Here is a 21,798-nt window from a genome sequence, read left to right on the forward strand (position 1 = left end):
CTGAAGTTCAAAAACCACAGGGCGTTTTAAACACAGGACGACGGGTCCTGAGGGCCGCCCCTCAGCGTGAGAAACAAACGATCGACAGCCTCGCGACACAGCCTTCCTCGGCTTCACCTGGGGGAGCCACAGGCACCCTTCGGGGCTCGCAGGGCCGCCTCAGCGCAGGGGGCCCTCGGGTCTGCGGCGAGCCGAGGCCGCGACCTTCGCCCCGGCCGCTCCCTCCGTCATGGGCCCGATTTGCCGCCCCCGCGCCGGTGGGAGCCAGAGCCCCCGAACGAGGGCCATCTTACCCACCGCTGCCGCGCGTCGCCGCCGACCGGGGTCTCCGCGCCAGGGATGCAACGCGCAACCCACCGCCCGGGAAGGGAGGGGAGCCCAAGGACCGCGCCGCCCGCACTCACCTCGGCGCTCACTTGCCGCGCGAGCCCGCACTCCGCCCCGGCCAGGCGCTCCCTCTGCAGCGGCTGCGGGGGAAGGGGACAGAGTCAAGTTTTTCCCGGGAGCCGCCCCAGCCTCCCTCCCCCGCGCCCCACCAACTCGGCGCGCCAACCCCGTACCTCGCCCGCGGTAGGTGAAGGTGGGAGCCTGGTGCTGGAATCCGCGCCCAGGGCCGTACAGCCCGACGGAGAGCGGATAACGCTCGAGGCCCGCAACACCTAAGGCACAGCCCGGGCCGCGGGCGAGCGCGGGGCCGGAGCGGCGGCGCGGGCGGCGGGCGGGCGCTGGGCGGGGGCGGGGCCTGCCTTAAAGGTATAGGCGGCCGCGCCGCCCTCCCCGCAGGTCGCCTCCGCCCCCACCCCCGCCGGCGCGCCGCCTGTGTTATTGTTCTCTTCACAAACATCTTTCTTCTCCTCCCTGCGTCCTGCCCGCGTCCTCCCACGCGCGGGCCGATTCCCGGCGCGCGCACTTACCTTTCCAGCCCACAAGCCTGCGGGACCCCGGGTACCGCGAAAGGGCTTCTTGGCCGCGGTGGGAGCAGAATTGCTGCCCGCCGGCAGGCGAAAAGGCTTAGCGGCAAAAGCTCCCTCAACCCCGTGGCCAGCCTGAACTCGCCCTTCGGGTCAGAAACCTAAGTGTCCAGATGGCCTTCGCGGAGGGAAAGGAACTTTCCTAATGGAGTTTTCTCTGGGAATGGATTAGACGCCATTGAGTTGACCTTTTTCAGTGGCCCCTCCGGACTCCGGGGCGGTGGCAGGTGACCTCCTGGGGGAGAAGCCGCGAGCGCGTGAAAGGCGAACCCGGAGCTCCGCCCGCGCGCCGCGGGAGCTAACGCGCTCTGGGTGAGCCCGGCCGGCGCCGCGCTAGCCCGGCCTGTGGACCGCTCCAAAGCGACTAGTAGAATTTAAGAAGGGGACAATACGTCTTCATAAATAGGGGTAAAGTTTCCACTCAGTTTATAAAAGTGTGAAATACCCTCATTTTTTTCCGCCGACCCCCAAAAGGCTTTCTTTCCATCCTCACCAGAAGTGGGCTGAACCAGCCTGGGGGGTGAGTGCTTTGGGAGAAGAGTCGGGTCGCACTCGTGTTTGCTGATGTTGACCATTCCTTTAACTTTATCGCATTTCTTTAAAGAAAATCTGTCTTGCCCTCTCTTTATTGCTACTCCATCCTTCTTTCAAGATCAAAAGCTTTAGATCAAAGCCAAGATCAAACTCACTACTTTAAATAGAAGCAACTTTGCCATGGAGTATTTTACACAAAGGGGAGCTTCTTAATGGAGACATCAGAGTGGAAAACTTTATTTTATCCCTTCATCCCAGATTCATAACTGGACTAACTTAAAATTACATTGATGATGCACTTCTGTTTCCTAAAACAAACAACAGGACTGCTCAAACGGGAGTTTCTTGACTTAGTGTTTGTGTTAACAGGAATTTAAAAAAAAAAAAAAACCTATGTAGAGTTAAATCAACATATTAACCGTTATTAGCTAAGTGCTATGAAATGCATGCTCGTTTGCTGAAGATTTTTTCACGGTGTTATCGAATCTTTTTATATATAATGTACAACCATCACATACAATTTTTGTACTGTAAAAGAAATGCACAAAAATAGATAGGCTTGCAAGCCTCAAATGCACATCAATATAGGCAGGTAAAAATTACAAATGATGAAGTGGATTATGTAATTGCAGAGCTGCTTAATTTTAAATGGAAATGGAAATAAAACTATTTAAGCTTCCATGCTACTAATAACGGTTCCAGAATCAATAGAAATCTATCACTGACTGACATTTCCCTTTACCCACTAGAATTTTTTTTCTTGGGAATTCACCATGTCTAAGATCCCTGATACAAACAGTTCACTATTGATGTACAGTGCCATGCCTAAATGGACCTCTCTTAAGTGTCCTCTTTGTTGATTTAGCAACAATTTAAAAACATGTAGTCTTAGAAGAAACAAAAACCAAAGTAAATTCCAACAATCCAGCAGCAGGAAGAAAGATAACTATTGCAAGTTAAACCTTATACAGACTTCTATGAAAATCTGCTGTTACAGCTGGGTAGTTAGTACTTGAAAGCTTTTTCCCCTTATAATTTTCATCTGGTTGTGGTCTCAAATACACACACACACACACACACACACACACACACACACAAGATTGTTCCTCATTCTAAAAATCCCTTTGAGCCAGTGGAAAGATCTTAAGAACTGAGACCTGGGAACACCATCTCGGTGCCATTGACAGTCTCCTTTCTTGCTAGCACCCAGTTCACAGAGAATCTAACGGTTTCTGGCACAAGCTGAGCAAGAAAACATCCTACTGTTACTCTGCTCTTCTAGGACTTTGAGTGGGTAGCAAAAGCTGTGGTCCATTCTAAGTGCCTACTAACTCGTCTCCTTGTTTGTCCTCTTGCCCCCCAAACCCACCCCCTCAATCTTCCTTCTCCACAAAGAAACTAGGATGGTATTTATAAAGGTAGTTCAAATGGTATCACTTTGCTTTACTGAGAATGCATTTCCTTCCCTTTTTTGCATGGCTGGCTCCTACCTATTCTCTAGTGTTGGGCTTAAACAACACTTCCCCAGAAAGGTCTTCCTCACTCCCCAATCCAAATTATGTCATCCCACTATGTTTTCCTATTTATTTCCTTGAAAGTAATTATCTTTTATAGATATTAAAATATTTTTATTTTTATTATTTTTAAATAATTTTTAAAATAATTATTTATTTTTGGCGGCGTTGGGTCCTTGCTGCACGCGGACTTTCTCTAGTTGCTGGGAGCAGGGGCTACTTTTTGTTGTGGTGCGCGGGCTTCTCATTGAGCTGGCCTCTCTCGTTGCGGAGCACTGGCTCTAGGGCGCGCAGGCTTCAGTAGTTGCGGCTCGTGGACTCTAGAGCACAGGCTCCGTAGTTGTGGCGTGCGGGCTTACTTGCTTCACAGCATGTGGGATCTTCCCGGACCAGGGCTCGAACCCGTGTCCCCTGCATTGGCAGGCGGATTCTTAACCACTGCGCCACCAAGGAAGCCCTAAAATGTTTTATTTTTATTGAGACATTATTCTTTAGAAAAATTTGTGCAGATAGCACAGAATTCCCGTGTGCCAACATAACCCACAGTTTCCTTTATTATTAATTTCTTGCATCAGTGCCGGGAATTTGTTACAATTAATGAACCAATATTTGATACATTATTAAGTAAAGTCCATAGTTTACATTCGGGTTCACTCTTGTGTTGTACAGTTCTATTATAACTATTTTTTATTAATTTATCAAATATCTATTTCCCCGACTGGATTTTAAGGTCCAGGAAGAAAGAGATCCTGTCCCTTCTGTTCCTGATTTTTGTCCAGTCACTAAAAACACTGCCTGGCACATAGTAGATGCTCAATAAATGTGTTAAGTAAGTGAATGGAAGGATAAAGGAATAAATGACTGAATGAATGGCATATGAAATTTCATGGGGGAGAATCTTAAGAAGATCTTTCTAATTAACTCCTGCTTGTTTCTCTACTAAAATACCTTAATTTGTAAAGAGCACAGAATTATACATTTTTTAAAAGGAGACACCATGGGTTATCAGTTACATTGCCAGGGAACTTCTAAAATGACCTTTTTTTTTTTTTTTTTTTTTTTTTTTGCTGTACGCGGGCCTCTCACTGTTGTGGCCTCTCCCGTTGCGGAGCACAGGCTCCGGACGCGCAGGCCCAGCGCCCATGTCTCACGGACCCAGCCGCTCCGCGGCACGTGGGACCTTCCCAGACCGGGGCACGAACCCACGTCCCCTGCATCGGCAGGCAGGCTCTCAACCACTGCACCACCAGGGAAGCCCTAAAATGACCTTTTTTAAAAAATAAAATAAAAATAGAAATGGGAAATAAAAGTTCCTAATTCCCTCATATATTATTCACTAAAATTGTATCCCCAAATGGTGGTAGGAGCTGAATTTAATCTGGAATGAAACATTAACATATTTCATGACCCTGGAAAAGTATTAATTCTCTTTGATCATGTTCAATATAACCTCAACACGTTTCTCCTTTTGTCCACCTAAATCTACCTTTCTGCATCAGGGGACCCCAGTGAAGGACCCCAGTGAAACTTGAAGAAGACAACTTTTTAAAAAATTGAATTCTGTAGCTGGGGCTGAATACTCTAATAACTATCTTTGAAAATGTGGTGAAAGCACTTTAAAGCTATCTTTTAAAAACAGATGTCTTCTATTTTAATTATATCTTTAAAAATGGCTTGTCTAGTAGAGATGCAAGTTTTGGAAAACAAATGTGTTAAGAAACTTTCTTGTCAAAGCAGTTTATAATAGCTGAAGACAATTTCAGAAGCTGAGGAGAATGCCATTGCTTTAAAATAAAAGCAAGACTTAACCTAGTGGCTGGAGATTACTTTTGGAGGGAAAATCCTCTTTCTGTTTTCTTTTTTTAGTCGAGAGGAAGTAACTCCTTGAAATGACTCCTTTCACTGGAAAATGATAGTGATACAAATTTCATATTGTTAATATGGATGTGTGCCTCTGCTTGGTGATGAGGTACAGTCCAGAGGAATGAGAAGCAGCAGCATGCCTTCCTAGGCAACCAGAAGGCTGAAAGGGCTAATGAGGGAAGCCCTTTAATTAGACCGAACAGCTTCAGATGGCAAATTATACTCCCTTGTGCACAGCAGAGGGAAAACTATCCACCATAAGAAGTCAAAAGACTTTTTAATACCAAACAAGGTAGAAAGGTCCAGAAGCTTTTGCTGGCTTCAGAAGGGCTCTATAGCCAACATATATTCAGGGTAAATTAAAAGGTAAGAGTCTACACGTCTGGAAATAAAATCAAAGTTAGTTCAAGTTGCAAATAATAACAAGCAAGGATTAGGGGCAAAGTTATCCAATGTTTATGTCTTTAAATTTTGCTCTATCATTTTAAAATGTAACATTCCTTTATGATATCTTTATACTTGACTTATTTGACTTTAGAAAAGTTATAATTTGTATTATTGCCCGTTTTGTCTCTATGTTAGAATGAATGCCTAATTTCTTTCTGAAGATTTTGGCCCTGCCAAATGAACTTCTCAGTGGAAGTCCTTATAAAGCATAGTTTTCAAGAAAGGAAATCCATCCCACACTTGCTCTGCAGTGACCTGGCTGACAGAATCTCTCCTCTGAGTAACCATAACCCTGGACTCACTGTTGCTCAAAAACTTTTACAGAGCTTGCCTGAGGTAGCATGCTCAGTTCTTCCATTTCTTGATCCCCTCTGAAAATCTGATGAAGCATTTGCTATCAACTACTGGCTCCCCAGAGAAAAATACACCAAGGTGCATAGCCACCCAACACACCAATTGTCAGGAGGTTCACAGAGTTTGCGGATACCAAAACTCCTACCCAGGAGAGTCTAAGATTTTCTTGGGTTAAAGCAGACCACCTCACAGCTGGTGCGGGATGCATCTTACTGGTGCTCTGTGAAATTCCTTTTATCGCATTATGTTCTGGGAAGGAGCCATCAACCTTTATTGAGGTGCATTATAAAAAACAACCCATAAAATCCATCACAGTGTTTACCGTAAGGATGGTTTTAGATGGTTGTTTATTATATTAAATAGTAATTTTCTGTGAGGACCCATAGGAAAAACTTCCCCGTAGTATATCAACATCAGGAATAGTTGGACTTAGGCAACTGGTTTGTTTTACCTCATGAACACTGCAAATTGATCCTTTTTCCTTCTTCTAGAAAGCTCTGTGACCCTACATTAAGCCAAGTATAGGAACTTCAGGGGGTACATACTGTATGTTAATGTAATTCCTGGCCCCATCTTATTTTCCTAACATTATTTTCACATTGCTTCAGTTTTCTTATTTTAATTTATTTTTATCATGCTATATTTTGCTTTCTAAGAGTTTGCTTAACTCTCTTTTGAACAAGGAGGAGTATAAATAGATAAAATATTCTGGGTTTATTTTTTCTTTCTTTAAATTTCTTTTTCTCTTTTGGAGGGAGGAAAGGGGTCTGAAAAAAATTTTTTATGGTTCTAATATTTCGGTCCATTAACACTTAGAAGTGAAGTATAGAAGGTAAGGACATATGATTATACCCTATTTATAAAATTTGAGGGAAAGAACTGTTAAAAAAGCCAAAAATAAATATAATACTATACAAACATCACAGAGGACTAATATAAAAATGTTAACGAACCAAGTATTTTATCACTTTTGATATCAAAACCAGAGGAACATATAGACGGGTTATTCACTTAACAAACACATTGAGTTTGCCTACTGCAAAACAGAGCGCTAGACTTTGTGAACACAAAGATGAATAAGACACCATCCCTGTCCTCAGGAGACTAGTATGACCAGGCGGTAAGGCGGCATGGTATAAAGAGTGCGCAGACAGCCTGTCTGGGTTTGAATCCAGGCTCTGCCACATATTAGCTGTCTGACCTCTTTAAGCCTCTTTCTCATAGAGTTGTGAAGATCAAATGACACATGCGATGTGCTTACAAGAGAAGGCAGTTGTTACTTATCAAAGTGTAGACTACCAGAACTAAGAAGCAACACGACGTCACTAGAAGCTGGAGGAAAGTGACCTGAAGACAAAAAAGTGCTGAAGTACTACATATATCAGAGACCGTGGAACCTCAGAACTGGTAGAAAGAACCAGAGTGGCCAGTTTTGTACAAGATTAAGTTTACGAAGCACTTCCACATATAGACTGTTCTGTTTGTTTCTCATACTGTCCCATCTTCAGGATGAAGAGACTGAGTCTCAGGGAAGTATAGTGCTTTTAATATCTCATACTGTGTGGCCCTTAGACCTCCTGGCTGGAAATGTAGTGTTCTTTCTATTCTAGCGTGAGAGCTTAGGGAACATCTAGCCCCGACTGTCTCGCTTTAAGATATTTGCTTATTATGTGGATCAGATCAACCATACATTAAAGTAGGAGCCCGTAAAATATAATCCCATACCATAGAGGTCTATTGAAACAGACATTTTAGAAAACAGGTATAAGTATATCCTCCTCAATCCCCATATGACTGCAGTTCTTTACAGGCACTTAACATTCTTGGACACTATAATCTTAAAGAGTTTCACAGGTGAAATATAAAATTATGTAGGTGTGGTTTTAGATCAGTGGTTGCCAAACCCTGATTGCTCATTAGAATCACCAGGAGAGTTTACAAATCCTAGTGCCCAGGAGGCACTCCAGACCACTTAGATTCACATCTTCGAAAGTGGGCCCCAGGCATCAGTCAGTTTACAAGTCCCCCCTCCCTGACCAGGGATTGCAATGGGCAGCCTGTGTTGAGAACCACTGGTTTGGATCATTTTAATGATGACCCATCTCTAATAGGTTACTATGAAGAAATTCCAGGCATTTGAGAGACATCTAAATTTCAAGGTCAATGCCACAGAGGACAGCCACCTATTGTGTTCTATTACAATAAGTCCCTTTGGGCAGATGGCAGACACAAAGCTGGACAGGATGGGCTGTCAGGCTGACCTAGGGTAGCATTTCCTATAGCTTACTCTTAGGGATAAACTTCAGGGCAAAATTACTTAAGTGTGCCTGTGTGCACGCGTGCGTGCGCACACACACACACACACCACACAAGGGTTAAAAAGAAGTGGAAATGGAAGATCTCAACACTACCCAGAAGGAAGGCAAGAATGGATGGATATTTGACTGTCTAGAGTTTTTTCCAGGTTCCTGGTTAATATGATTCTGGATCCTGACTGAAAGAGCATAGATCCTCGTCTTCAGGGACCCTGATTTTAGTGCTGACCTGGAATTCTATATACATGAGGTGGTATTTCCCACTCATCCTCTGTGAACAATGCTCTAATTATGTTGATGGCTGCCACACACTCCCTGGAAACAAGCATTTTGCATTTGGAAGATTGCTGGCTAGGATTAGAGGACAGTGGGTACCAATGGAAAAGACCCTCTGCTGCATGCAAAAGCTACTGTTTCACACAGAAAGCAACCCGGGTAGCTTGAGTCTTGGGTACCGTGCTCTAACCAAATGGGCTTCCTTATTTAGAAAAGACACACTGCATCAATGCTACAGGGAAACTACTCTGGCAAAATGCCTTATATTATTTATTTATTATTAATTATTATTAATCCCAACCAGGGATTGAACCCGGGCTCCAGCAGTGAAAATGCCAAGTCCTAACCAGTGGACCACCAGGGGATTCCCATGATATTAGTTACTAATTTAAAACACAAACCTAAATGTTAACATTTCACTAGCTTGAAAAGCAAATACTCACGTCTGGGTCCCTTTGGTTATTCCCTAAACTGGAATGGGTGTGGTATCTGTAAGTGTGTGCACATGGAGTGCCCGTGCTCCCTGGAGTCTGTGGCCCTTGGCATGTCTATTTTTCTTTTTCCAACATTTCTATTTTTAAAAATTTGGCACTCAGACTCTGTTGCCTATCATCTAGTCTCCCAAAGGAACTGCATGAAGTCACAATTTGCAAAGTCACAAGAGGAATGGGCCTAAGTCATCCTACCTCTATAGAGAAGTAGGATCACACACGTACATACGTATACACACACAGTGTAGGAAGAATAAAATCCATCACAACTGGGGGGAAACGGCTGTCCCAAATGTAAATAATATATGAAAAAAGCTATTTTCCAGAATGTTTGTTCACCAAACATTTAGATCCATATAAGAGATGTCCCAGAAGAACAATGGGAAGGGCCAGAATTAATTGGCTGCTAATCTCTACTTTTTGTAGGATGTTTCCTCCAGCGGTGGATTAAATCAGTGTTTAATGCTACACAGGCCCAGCTGTGTCCATATTAGGAAATCCTGAGCTCACATCTCTCTCTCTCTCCCCGTGAAAAAAGGAGGTGTCCTCCCTCCCTTTGCTCTGCTTCCAGCCCCTGCATGTGTAGGTGGGAGAGTAGGAGCCCGGGAATGTGAACTTGATCCACCATTGATCAGCCAGGCAGCAAACTTTCATTGTTCTTTAGATACCAAACATAACTTCTTTCTAGTAGGGATAAACCCAGCCATTCTGCACACAACACAGCTTTTGTGCTCAGTAGTATGAGATGGAAAAGAACCACAAAGGACATTAGAGCTTCATTAGACTCATAAACATCTCCTAATATGAAGAATTTAAGAATCCACCCAGCTAATTTATATTCATATTAATATTAGGCATGTTAGGATCTCAAACCTAACAATCTTCTGGTCACTTGATTGTTTTTATAATTATAGATTTCAATTTACAGTTTAAATACTATGGTCTGTTTTAGCTTTGCCTTCTATTTGAGCACTTCCTATTTCACTGCCTTGCTCTCAGGTTCAAGGGCACTGTAAATCATGCTAATAATGTACAACGAAATATGCTGTTGCTGTTTTCGGTGCTAGCTTGTGAATGTGGCTTAAGTACCTCCGTACAAAGCCATGTGTAATGGGAAATACACACCTGAGAACTTAGACCTAGGCACCCTCCATTCTTGCCATCTAGAAGCTATGTAACCCTGAGCATGTCACACAACCCTTAGGAAACCTGCCTCGCAGAGCTGTGCTGAGGACGAAATGAGATGGTGCATAAAGTGAGAGGCACCAAGTAGACCAGTAAATGCTAATTCCCTTCCTCTTTCCCCTCAGAAACAAAAGCCGGTCTCGTATTTTGAACCTAAGTAACCTTTGAAAGGTCTCAAAATAATCGAGTTGTGACATCCTAATAAAAAGCCACCACACAGACACGATGCCACTGGACAGAGCCTGCAGAGATATGACACGTCTGAGGCGCTGCAAACCACTGCCTGTCCCTTCCCAAAGGACTGGTGGACAAAATGGAGCAAGTTCTCTTCCTCGTATGCCTGATTATAAAGGAGATTGTTCTGTTTCTGACCCCACGTCGCTCAAAACAATAAGCCCACTGTTGTTACAGAAAGACCATAAAATGAAATTTGATATTTCTACATTCTTCTCTGAAGATACCAGCACGACCTGGTGCTAGATGCAAAAACATCTAAAATCCTAATAGTAGCTACATGCATTTAAAACCAATATAATAATTAAGAACTTGGGCTTTTTAGTTAGACAGATTTGCTTTTCCTCATCTATAAAATGGGTATAATAATGATGTCAGTCTTAGAGAGCTGTGACTAGAAACAGTATATAGCAATTATATATAATGTACTGAGCATTGTACTCAATAAAATGTACCTACTCAATAAAATGATAGCCCTTTTTTCATTCTGGATATTCTAATAGGCAAAATAGTAGACCCCAGTGTACTGTGGGGAGGGGGAAGGATTAAATAAAAAATACAATTCTGGGCCTCCCTGGTGGCGCAGTGGTTGAGAGTCCGCCTGCGGATGCAGGGGATACGGGTTCGTGCCCCGGTCTGGGAGGATCCCATATGCCGCGGAGCGGCTGGGCCCGTGAGCCATGGCCGCTGGGCCTGCGCGTCCGGAGCCTGTGCTCCGCAGCGGGAGAGGCCACGACAGTGAGAGGCCCGCATACCGCAAAAAGAAAAAAAAAAAAAAATACAATTCTATAGGGAGTTACACAACCTATATATTCTTGGATTTACCCATTTACAGTTTAATTCACTATAAGTATTTATGCCAACCCAGGCAGACATCCCTCAATTACAACATCAATGACAGTGATGAAAAAATACAACTTGAGAAGCAGAGAACCAGTGAGAACTCAGGAGAAGCCAACTTTGAAATAAATACAACCAGGAAGAGTCCTAAAGAGAATGTGTCTTTGGTTGGCTGCACAAAATATGAAGTTTCAGCACGCATAGCTGACGGAAAAGAGAGAGAGCACAGAGGGAAAAGGAGATGGAGTCCTTGGAGCAAAGGCCAAAGGAGCCACTGGACCTGGGGGGTGACTTCTCCCCAGGGCAACAGGCCACAGGGATGAAGGGGCTCTCTCCAGTCTAGTCGCATTGTCACTTGTGCCCCTAGAGTCTCAGTCCCCCATTCTGATGTATTGACTCTGGCCTACCTCCCATGCATTTTCATGCCAATAAAGTTGCTGAAATTAAGAACCAAACTGTGACTCTTCGGGGCATAAATAATATCATATTGTAAAGTCTGGGCTGATAACAACCAGGATGCCCTTAACACTCTTAAGAAAAACCATCTGATCTATGATGCCCTCAATGTGGTTTGAAATTTCCCTCGGCCTACAAAGGAAAATATTTTTAGCATGTAGCACAGTTTGTAACAGACATATAAATGCACTGAAAATATAATTTTAGGAAAGCATCTGGGTTTAATCATTTCTTGTTATACCTCAACACCTAATACGTTCTACTTTCTCAATATAAGAAGCACTGCAACATTCTGTTACAAACTATGCGGCAATCACGGTAGCAATTTCTCATAAATATTTCATTATTGGCTCTGTTTTTATTTTTAAAGTGGCAAATACTCTGATTTAACTATAAAAGCAGCATAAAAATGAAGTGCTCCTTCTGGAGCATTTGCCCCCAGTGTTTTCCCCTCCTTCAAAAAGCAACCTAGAACTCACTGGACAATGTCTCCCAAGGTCATTTGGACAACAGACATATACCAGTACTTACTTTCATGTCTCAAAATGTATCCTAGCAATAGTTGCCACTGTCCAAGGTAAAACTCACCTGCAGTTTTTATTGATACGCAAGAATTTTAAGACATTAACAACCCTACCAAACTTTTTTTCATCTCCTGAGGGTCAAACAGGTTACTATCTGTGAATAATTGATTTTAATTAGTAGCAAGTGCCTATCCTTCAGTGATCAACCAGCATAAGTGCTCTGGCAGATGGATTATTACTTAAGAGTTCTCCCGATAATCTTTCATATAGCAATTTTCCTGTGGAAGAGAAAAGAAAGGCACAAACAGGGTTGGGTTTTTTTTTGGATAGTGTACATCTGTAAAACACCACTCAGGACAAAACATATGAAAACTCTCCCGATATCACTCCTAACTAAGGGCAAGTTTTCAGTCTGAGGGCAATTCAACAGATTCCTGGAGAGGAAAGGAAGACACTCAGAGGAAAAGTAAATTCCAACTTCCTCCTTTCAGAGGTAACCAGGAGCTGAGGCCTCAGCGAGGTACTGGGCACAGCATACGGTGACATGAGGCTCAAAGTGGCTCTGACCTTCACCTAGGCCTGTTCCCCTCATTCTCCAAAGAAGCAGTGATGACTCAGAGAAGGCAAGTGGCTCGCCCACAGGCACACAGCTTAGTGGTGTAGGGCTCTCTCCAAGGCTGCATCTAACGTATCGATTGTCTCCTTCATCCAACACAGAATATTGCAGAACAAACCTTCACTACCGCGTGCTTTGTGAAAGCAGCACATTGCATGTAACACGCTTGCCTCTGCTCCTCCACCCAGCCTCCACTCTTGTTCACTAACCTCAGAATAGTGCAGCTTTGCACTTTATGCATCAAATTGTCTGAATCCCACTCAGAGTGTGATGATAGAAATTGTAACTAGACAGGATCAGAAGCAGAAAATACGGAGCTTGTAAAGGCCCAAGGCGGAGGACTAACCTGGAAGGATGGGGTCTCCTGCTGAATGAGCTGCACACACTCGTTACCAAGTGCCAATAAATCCTGGAGAACTGCCATTCAGAGATATGTGTGACACGAATGCTGCCCTTTTTTATTTTTATTTATTTTTATTTATTTATTTTTTGTGTGGTACGCGGGCCTCTCACTGTTGTGGCCTCTCCCGTTGCGGAGTACAGGCTCCGGACGCACAGGCTCAGCGGCCATGGCTCACGGGCCCAGCCGCTCCGCGGCATGTGGGATCCTCCCGGACCAGGGCACGAACCCGTGTCCCCTGCATCGGCAGGCGGACTCTCAACCACTGCGCCACCAGGGAAGCCCAACGCTGCCCTTTTTTAAACACACATTTGGATTTGGACAGTTTGACAATCATTGACTGTTACCCTGACCTGTGATACACTTGCTGGTTGGCTGCCACTGGGCTGTGCCACTGACACTCTCCTCCTCTGGGTCAGCAGAGGGGACAAATGAGGGCAAAAGCCAGGGACTCTAGTTGGCATTTGCCTTTGAAAGCAAATAAGCAGATACGGGAATCATCCGTTAAATGCTTTAGAAGGTACATAAAGACACTTCTTTGTTCAGCCAGTTGCTCTTTCTCATTTGTTGTTTTGGCCACCTGGTATTTATTATTTAATTTGGTTTCCAACTCAAGAGAAGAATAGTTGTATCTTTCCAAAGACAATAGACCTAATCTCTACACACACTCGCATTCATTCACTCCAAAAATGATACCAGCTCTTCAGTACAATAATGCCCCGTACTTTCTATGCAAAATATTTTGTCAGACATACAGGGCTACCATTTAGATATATATAAATGGAAGAGGGTCATGTATACCTGTGACACATATGAAAAGCCCTGGAATGTGAGATTCACATTACTGTACACACAAAGCACATTTTTTTTTGGCCCTGTAAAGAATAGAAATGACCATATTCAGGAAAAATAGCAGTCATTAATTAAATTCAAAATCATCCCTGCTCAGGCTTTCTGCTGTATTCATTTATTATCTCTTTATAGGTCTTGTAAAAACTAAGTCAAGAATGGGACCAAGCTAATTTGAATTAAAAGCAACTCTGCTAAAAATATAAAATGTCTTACGTAGACTGAGGACTCAGGGTCCTAGAGTGAAGCCCTGGCTCTGCCATTAACTAGGGCTATGAGCTTGGGCACAGCTACCCCACGGATGACCAGATGAGCTCTTCTCCAAGACTTGCTCCTACCAAGGATTCTAAAGCAGACTGAAAGTCCTGCAACACCAGAAAAGCTTAAAGTTTAACCATGAAGCAACAGAGGCCACACCCAAGAGATATGTACCACACAGATATTAAATGTACACCTATTTTATACGACATAATGGCTCTCCACAAAAGAGGACAAAAAAGCCCCATGTTCTAAAAGCAGCCAAGTGTTCCTAATAGCTTTCGTTGTCAGCAGGTGCTCTGGCAGCAGAGACCAGCAGAAATCCCGTGAGCACTGTGAACAGCCACAGTAGGAGCTGATGCCCACAGGCCTGGGATGCAGATCTGAACACCAGCATGTACAATGATGCTGTGTGATATCAAAGAGTCAAGGAGGCCTGCGTGTGTGTGCACCCGTGTACACAACTCACCGCACTGCTAGGTCTCAGGGCTTTCCCCCGGGTGTGGGAAGAGCATGATGCAAATATAGAATAATGTGCCTTTGATGAAGAGTCTATCAGAGTATGTCTTCAGCCTAATAGAAGAGAGAATGGGGGCAGTTCTTCTTAAAAGGCAGAACTGAATGTCTTTTCTATTGACAAAAGGTTTGTAATCTGAAGTTGACATCCTTGTCATAATTCTTTGAGTTTACCTTGTTCCTTCTTTCTAAAGATCTCTCTCTATGAAACAGACAAAGCACTGCTCGAGGAAATCCTGTTAAACAGAATCACTCTTTACAAGAGCTACAGTGTCCTTATTTAAGTGAATCTCTCTGTGGGTGCACAATATGTATGAACCTGAAGAACAGGTAATGCCTGTGTGTTCAAACATGACCCACCAGACACTGCACCTTGAGGACAATCACATGGGCTCCCTTGCACAATAAGCTGGCCAACTTGTGACCAAGAGGGGGCAGGGGGGATGGGGATGGTACAGCCGAGTCTCCAGCCTCCAAGCATGTTGTCTTCTAATGGACTTGGCCTCCTGGCTGAACTTGGCAAATACAGAAGTCAACCTCTACGGTTCCCCATAGGTCTCAAACTCAGAGCAGAGGCCCCCTGAGCACACCTTGAACAATGGTTGGTTTGCAGATGCTCCCGCAAACCATGGGCTCATGGGCAGGGGCTGTGCCCTTTCAGTTTTGTATGTCCACGGCCCGGCGCAAGGCTAGGCATATTGGTTGAACGAATAAACTAAACCACAAAGCCAAATATTTGGATTGCTCAGGAAGAACATAAGAGTGAAGGCCTCTAAGAGTTTAGATTGTATTCGGCAAAGAAGGAGAACCCTTTTCACAGAATATATTTCAGAAGATGACATAATTATGGATTCTATCAGTCGGTCCCAACCCTCCTTATGGTGTTCCTCATTCAGAGGGTGTGGCCTGAGTCGGGGACCTGTAGTTTTTTGGTTTTTTGTTTTTTTTTGCGGTACGCGGACCTCTCACTGTTGTGGCCTCTCCCGTTGCAGAGCACAGGCTCCAGACGCACAGGCTCAGCGGTCATGGCTCACGGGCCCAGCCGCTCCGCGGCATGTGGGATCTTCCCGGACCAGGGCACGAACCCGTGTCCCCTGCATTGGCAGGCGGACTCTCAACCACTGCGCCACCAGGGAAGCCCCTAATGATGCTTTTTTAAAGTATCCATGTAAATGAATAGCTTCTAGACATCAAATTTCAAAAGTTGAAAACCAAGGAGCAAAAGTCTCTCTAACTGTGCCTCTCACTCCACGAGACTCCCTAGTACCTGCATGGAGGGGAAAGACTTGGCCCTTCATCCAGGGAGTTTTCTTTCCAGCAAGGCTGCTGGCCCACCTGTCCAGGTATCTAACTGCCACTCAAGCACTAGCACTCTTTCTACGAGCCTTCGGTGCATTTTGTGAGAACTCTTCATCATCACATTCAGCCCTGTGCAGTCTGGCTGTGTCCTGCCTTACTAATCAATCCGCTCTGCAGATCCTGCTCTCCATGCAAAGCAGGCAACAATAAACTACTTCCTAAGAAGGAAAATGGAGAGGGAGAGATCACTGTTCCCAAATGACAGTCAAAATGTATTCACCTGATGTATTTTATCACTATGAATTGCATTCACCTGTCTATTTTGGGGGGTGGAATCACCTTGGTTAGAGTGTGGCAGGGACCGGGGCTGGGGCAAGTGAGCTGAGAGTGACAGTAAGGCTCACTTGGGAGGGTGGGTCCTTTCCTCCGCTCCTCCCCCCCGGGGAAGTTTCCTCCATTCCCCTTGTCCTGAGGCATTACCCACAGAGCCTTAATCATGCTATGACAAGCTAGTTAGTCAACACCTCCCCTCACCCCCATCACTGCGATCTGACTCTGCCCCATGCTGCTCAAACACGCACACTTAGTTTCCACCACTAGACGCTGAACATGTCACTCCCCCTGCCTGAAATGACCTTCTCCCCTACCTGTCCTTCAAGACTGAACTTTAAATGGCACCTCAATCCTTTCTGCTTCCACAAATGCAAAATGACCTCTTTCTTCCCAACTCTAAAAGTGAGTTAGTTTTACACCACTTACCGCTCTCTGCCTTAGGTCGGTTATTTGTGTATCTCTTTTTCCCACTGAATTATTAAGCATCCTGAGGGTAAAGCCTGTGTTTCTCTCATCTTTGAGTCATGCACAGTCCCTCGTAAAGGACAGATACATGGGCAACGTTCACAGAAAGAAGGGAAGGGGCAGGGAAGGAAGGCACCTGGCTGGGAGGTATGATTTCAGATCCTGGAAGAAGCGTCCCCTAGCAAATCTCATCCATCTGGTCTGGGATGCTTGACAGTTTTGTCGAAGCCTAAGATCTGACACAGTTACAAAGGAAATCTTCAAGGGAGAGGAAACCCTTTTAATCCTTACTATTCACTTGGTGTCTAGTCGTAGATTACTGTGAATGAGATTCAAATTCTTTCTAGAAATCAGGTTTTGAAAGGGAGAGAAAAGAAGGAAGGATACAGTGCTTTCATTTGGGGCACCAAAGGAAAACGTCTCCTGTTTCATGTGGTGGCTTACACTGTGAAGAGGTCAATACATTTGGACAGTGTCAAATCGGACGCCCCCAGTAATACACAACGCCTGGCACAGACCTTCAATGACCTACCTCTCCCTGGGAGAATGGACTCTTCCTTCCCACATTTGTCTCTCATTTCATCAGAGACTTTAAATTTTTGTGGACAGGATGCTAATGTCATTTGGGACCAAAAAAGTTATATCCAAAGCATATTCATTTATAAGGGAATAAAATACAGTATGGTTGACTTGAGTGATTTTTATAGGTCACTTTGAAAGGATTCACAAGAAATGTGGAACTAATCAGAGAAATATTGGGAATCAGCATTATTGTGCGCTAAACTTGTACCCTCCAAATTGACATGCTGAAGTCCTAGCCCCCAGTTCCACAGAATGTGACTGTGTTGGAGACAGGGCCCATAAAGAGGTGATTAAAGTAAAATGAGGGCTTCCCTGGTGGCACAGTGGTTGAGAGTCCGCCTGCCGATGCAGGGGACGCGGGTTCGTGCCCCCGTCCGGGAAGATCCCACATGCCGCGGAGCGGCTGGGCCCGTGAGCCATGGCTGCTGAGCCTGTGCGTCCGGAGCCTGTGCTCCGAAACGGGAGAGGCCACGACAGTGAGAGGCCCGCGTACCGCAAAAGAAAAAAAAAAAAAAAAAAAGTAAAATGAGATCACATGGGTGGGGCCTCATCCAATCTGACCGGTGTCCTTATAAGAATAGGAGATTAAGACAGAGCTCTCTACACACACAGAGGAAAGACCACGTGAGAACACAGCAAGAAGGTGGCCATCGGCAAGGCAAGGAGAAAGGTCTTGGGAGAAACCAAACCTGCCCGCACCTTGATCTTGGACTTCCATCCTCCAAAACTGTGAGGCAATAAATGTGCGTTGTTTAAGCCACCTAGTTTGGTATTTTGTTATGGCAGCCTGAGCTAACTAGTATGAGCACAAAGCCACAGATGCCAGAAATAAAGAAAATTAGGCTCAAAATGAAAGTATTTCAATAAAATCTCTCCTCATCTCTTGTGACTGCCAAGCAGTATATCACTCTGAGGAGCTTGTGGGAAGAGGGGCCATCGCTTCGATGAACAGTAAGTGACAGTGGTGACTCATCGACAATGCAGGCCCTGCCCCAAGTGAGGACAAAGAACTTATCTCCAAGGATCCCTGACAAGATGTTTAGTCACTTAGAAATTGTTAATCTAACCACTGAACAAGAATGACAGCAAAATTACTAGGAGCCCAAAACACACACCAAATTATGGCCACTGCTATTATTGATATAAAAGAACCAAGGATCTCATAGCACATATAATTTGAAAAATATGATTTCTCTGGAATTTGCAAAATAACCAGTCTCAGTTTTCTTGAATGACCATTAAATGTAGAATTTTTATAGACACCACTAAGATTAAGTATCCTAATGGGCCTTTAAATTATGTTGATAATAGTACCTAATCCGTGCTAAAAGAAGCCTACAAGTTATTCTTCTAACAAACCACCTGGCTTGCTCTGTGCTAAAAGCACATCATGGCCCCAATGACATGGAGTCTCTTGCGTCATGTCTTATCAAGTTTCCTCAATTTTGTGACTGCAGCATTTTTCCCTACAAGACTTAAGTTTTCCGTCATTTGCTTGTGTGGCCTTTGGCAACTTGCAGGTGTTTGTTTAGAAAGGAGAGGCATTTTCCAAGATGACACAATAACCTGATGTTCTAAATCCTGGGAGCTTGACTCCTGCCTATTTCTAGGACACTTTATGTGATTGGCCATTACCCACCCTCTCTATCCCCAGTGCTGCCACCGCTGCCCGTGACTTTGCCATTTAAGGCTGCTGAGCGCTTTCCCCAAAGAGTAGCCCAAGCCAAAGAAGGGCTGTGAGGTTCACCAGCATTACTGTGTTACTTGTTGGTACCTTGGGAAATGGGTCACCTGGGAGTTGAAATTAAGAACTGAAGAGAGGCTGGTAATTCGTTCATACCCTTATGAATGCCTGCTGTGAAAGCAGCATCTGACCCCTTACCCGTGGATTATGATCATCCATGCCATCAAAGCAGATTGAAGGGCGTCTATGGATTGGCCAGCTCCATCTTTATCCATACATTTGACAAAAATACAGATGATTTCAATTGTATCTATTCAGTGAGGGATTTTAAGGCATTACGCGTTCAGATTTTAACTCAACTAATAGCTTTAGAGCATCACCATTCAATATGAATATATGCAAGCCACAGTTGTCATGTAAAATGTTCTAATTGCCACATATAAAATGTAAGCTGTAACAGCTAAAATTAATTTTAATAATATATTTTCTTGGGTATGTATACATTGGGTTATAATGTATCCAAAATATAATCATTTCAACATGTAGCCAATATTTTAAAAACTTTAATGATATATTTTACCTTCACTTTTTTGTATAAGTCCTCTAAATCTGATGTGTTTTCACAGTCCATCTCAATTGGATGCTAAATTTGATTCAGAGATGCTTGGTCTCAATTTAGATTTCATAGAATTGACAGTTGAAAAAGTGGATTCATTCACACACCCATGTTGTTCCAAACCATGACTGTATTATTAGATTTTCAATTTAAATTTAGATTATATTAAAATTAAACTTCAGCTCATAACTATTCGGAGACTGATAATTATGATTGGGCATATGCCTAGCAGTGGTGGAAAATAAAGTTTAAAAAGGTAGCTTGGGGCAGTTCTGCTGACAGCCTCAAACAGCAAGCCAAAGAGATTGTTCTAAATGGGGAAAAAAGTTTCTGGTGAGGAGGGATGTAAGCTGTGTTTGGGGGAAGATTCACTTAGCATTGATGTAGATGATGGATGGAAAGGGTGACAGCTTGGTGGCTAAGAGAGCAACTAGCTACTGCACTGGTCCAAGCAAAATATAATGAAAAAGTGGGGGAGGTGCTAGGAAAGGAAAGAAAATTATAAATTTACATAAGGATATCAGGTAATGTGGGCAGGAAATCAAAGAAAGGGAGGAGTCAGAGAGCTCTGTAACAACTAAAATAAAGAAGTAAAGAGGAAGGGCTGGAGGGAGAAAAGTTATTTCTAACGTATTTGCATATAAATGTTTAAAAAAAAGATTGGAATATATGTACATATGGGCCGGTGGTGGGAGGAGATCTTTGGGCAAACATGAAAAGAAATAAAAATCTATTTATAGAACTGTCAAATTAGCAGAATGGGCAACTTTCTTAGAAATAATGTATACTATTCCAACAGTTGGGAGGGTCTGAGTAAATTAAATGATGGTACCACTTATTAGAAAGCTATGCAGCTGTTAAAAATCATTGCTCTTGAATTATATCGAGGGATATGGGGAATTGCTTAAGGTATATTTTTAAATGAAAACCTTAAGTTTGGATAATAAGATTCCATTTTTTTTAAAGGATATACATTTACCTAATGTATAGCACAGAAAATGTGTGGAAGGACACATACCAGACATAGATTATCTCTGCAGAGTAAGACTGAAAGGGACAAGAGCTTTTATGTTTTATACTTTGGTGGTGCTTGAACTTGCTACAGAGAACATATAATTTTTATTTTTGAAAAGGGAGACCAGAAAAATGACTGAAAGGATTTCTATCAAAAAATTATCTCTGGGTCATTTTTATTTTCTTATTACAACCTTTTTATATTTCAATATGTAATACTTCTATAATCAGAAAAAAGTCATAAAAGAAATAATCTATAATACCAATGACACAATCAATTTTAAGTCTGTTTGCAAAGTCAAAGTTTATAGAGTTGGGTGTTTCTTTAAAGAGGTTTGGATCCAATTTCTTTTACTTCTTTGGGGCTCATGCTTACTTTTATAGCTGCTGAAGCTATTTCCACATTAAAAAAAAATGATTTCCATTCATGTGGGCAAAAAGGAAAATGGAGGCCAACCCCAAGGCAAGCCTTCCTGAGAGAAGACAAAAAGCCTCTGTAACCTGTAGAATGAAAACTTCACCAGTAGAACGTGACTCTTTTGTCGTGAATGACTTCAATTGCTGGTGAACAGAAATTTTCAATGAGAACAAAGAGCATCAGAACGATTTCAGTGCTCTGGTTGTCATTCCAGGCCAAACACACCAGTAACTTTATATTATAATGATGGGGACAAAGAACAAGGTGTTCCATTCACTGTGAGGCTCCTGCAACAAGAGGGCGCAGAGTCTTTCACTGAAGTGGAAATGAGAAGGAACTCTCAAGGAAAGCGAAAAGGGCTGCGAGCAGGTAAATCACCATCAACCGCATAAATAATGGCAGAAAATGGGTGAAGAGATGAAAAGATGCCGTCCGATCATTCACCAATGGAAAGATGTGCACTAAATCAGGGTCTTTTCTGTCTGACGCTGTTGTTTTTACCGAACAGTTAAGCACCCAAGGAAATACCAGTTGGGTCTTAAATACAATTTATAGCCGGGTTGGCCTCATTGCACCTGGCTGTGTTTTGACAGCAGGTTTCGTCAGTTTATAGCGGAGATTCTTGTCTATGCTATAAGCTGTCACTAATGCAGCTAGACCTTTGGAAAAAACATACCGCTCAGAGGCAAATCTCTCCCTTCCACGCACCCCTCCCCCTTTTAATGAAAAGCAAAAGCCTCCTGC

The 21,798-nt window shown here is 43.5% G+C and overlaps 1 protein-coding gene across 7 annotated transcripts in view; it reads right to left on the reverse strand.

The window, feature by feature from the left end:
• The window catches only part of AOPEP (aminopeptidase O (putative)), a 378,384-nt gene that overhangs the window by 84,055 nt on the left and 272,531 nt on the right, over positions 1–21,798 (reverse strand). For all 7 annotated transcript variants that reach the window (XR_014016018.1, XR_014016019.1, XM_081236407.1 and 4 more), the window contains one exon: positions 405–467. Coding sequence is in view for 5 of the 7 variants with exons in the window: in XM_081236407.1 (XP_081092533.1) it covers positions 405–467 (63 nt within the window). In the remaining 2 variants the exon portion in view is untranslated. The remainder of the gene's footprint in view (positions 1–404; positions 468–21,798) is intronic.

This window comes from Mesoplodon bidens, assembly GCF_964165515.1.
Source record: "Mesoplodon bidens genome assembly, chromosome: 6".
Taxonomy (NCBI): Eukaryota; Metazoa; Chordata; class Mammalia; order Artiodactyla; family Ziphiidae; genus Mesoplodon; species Mesoplodon bidens.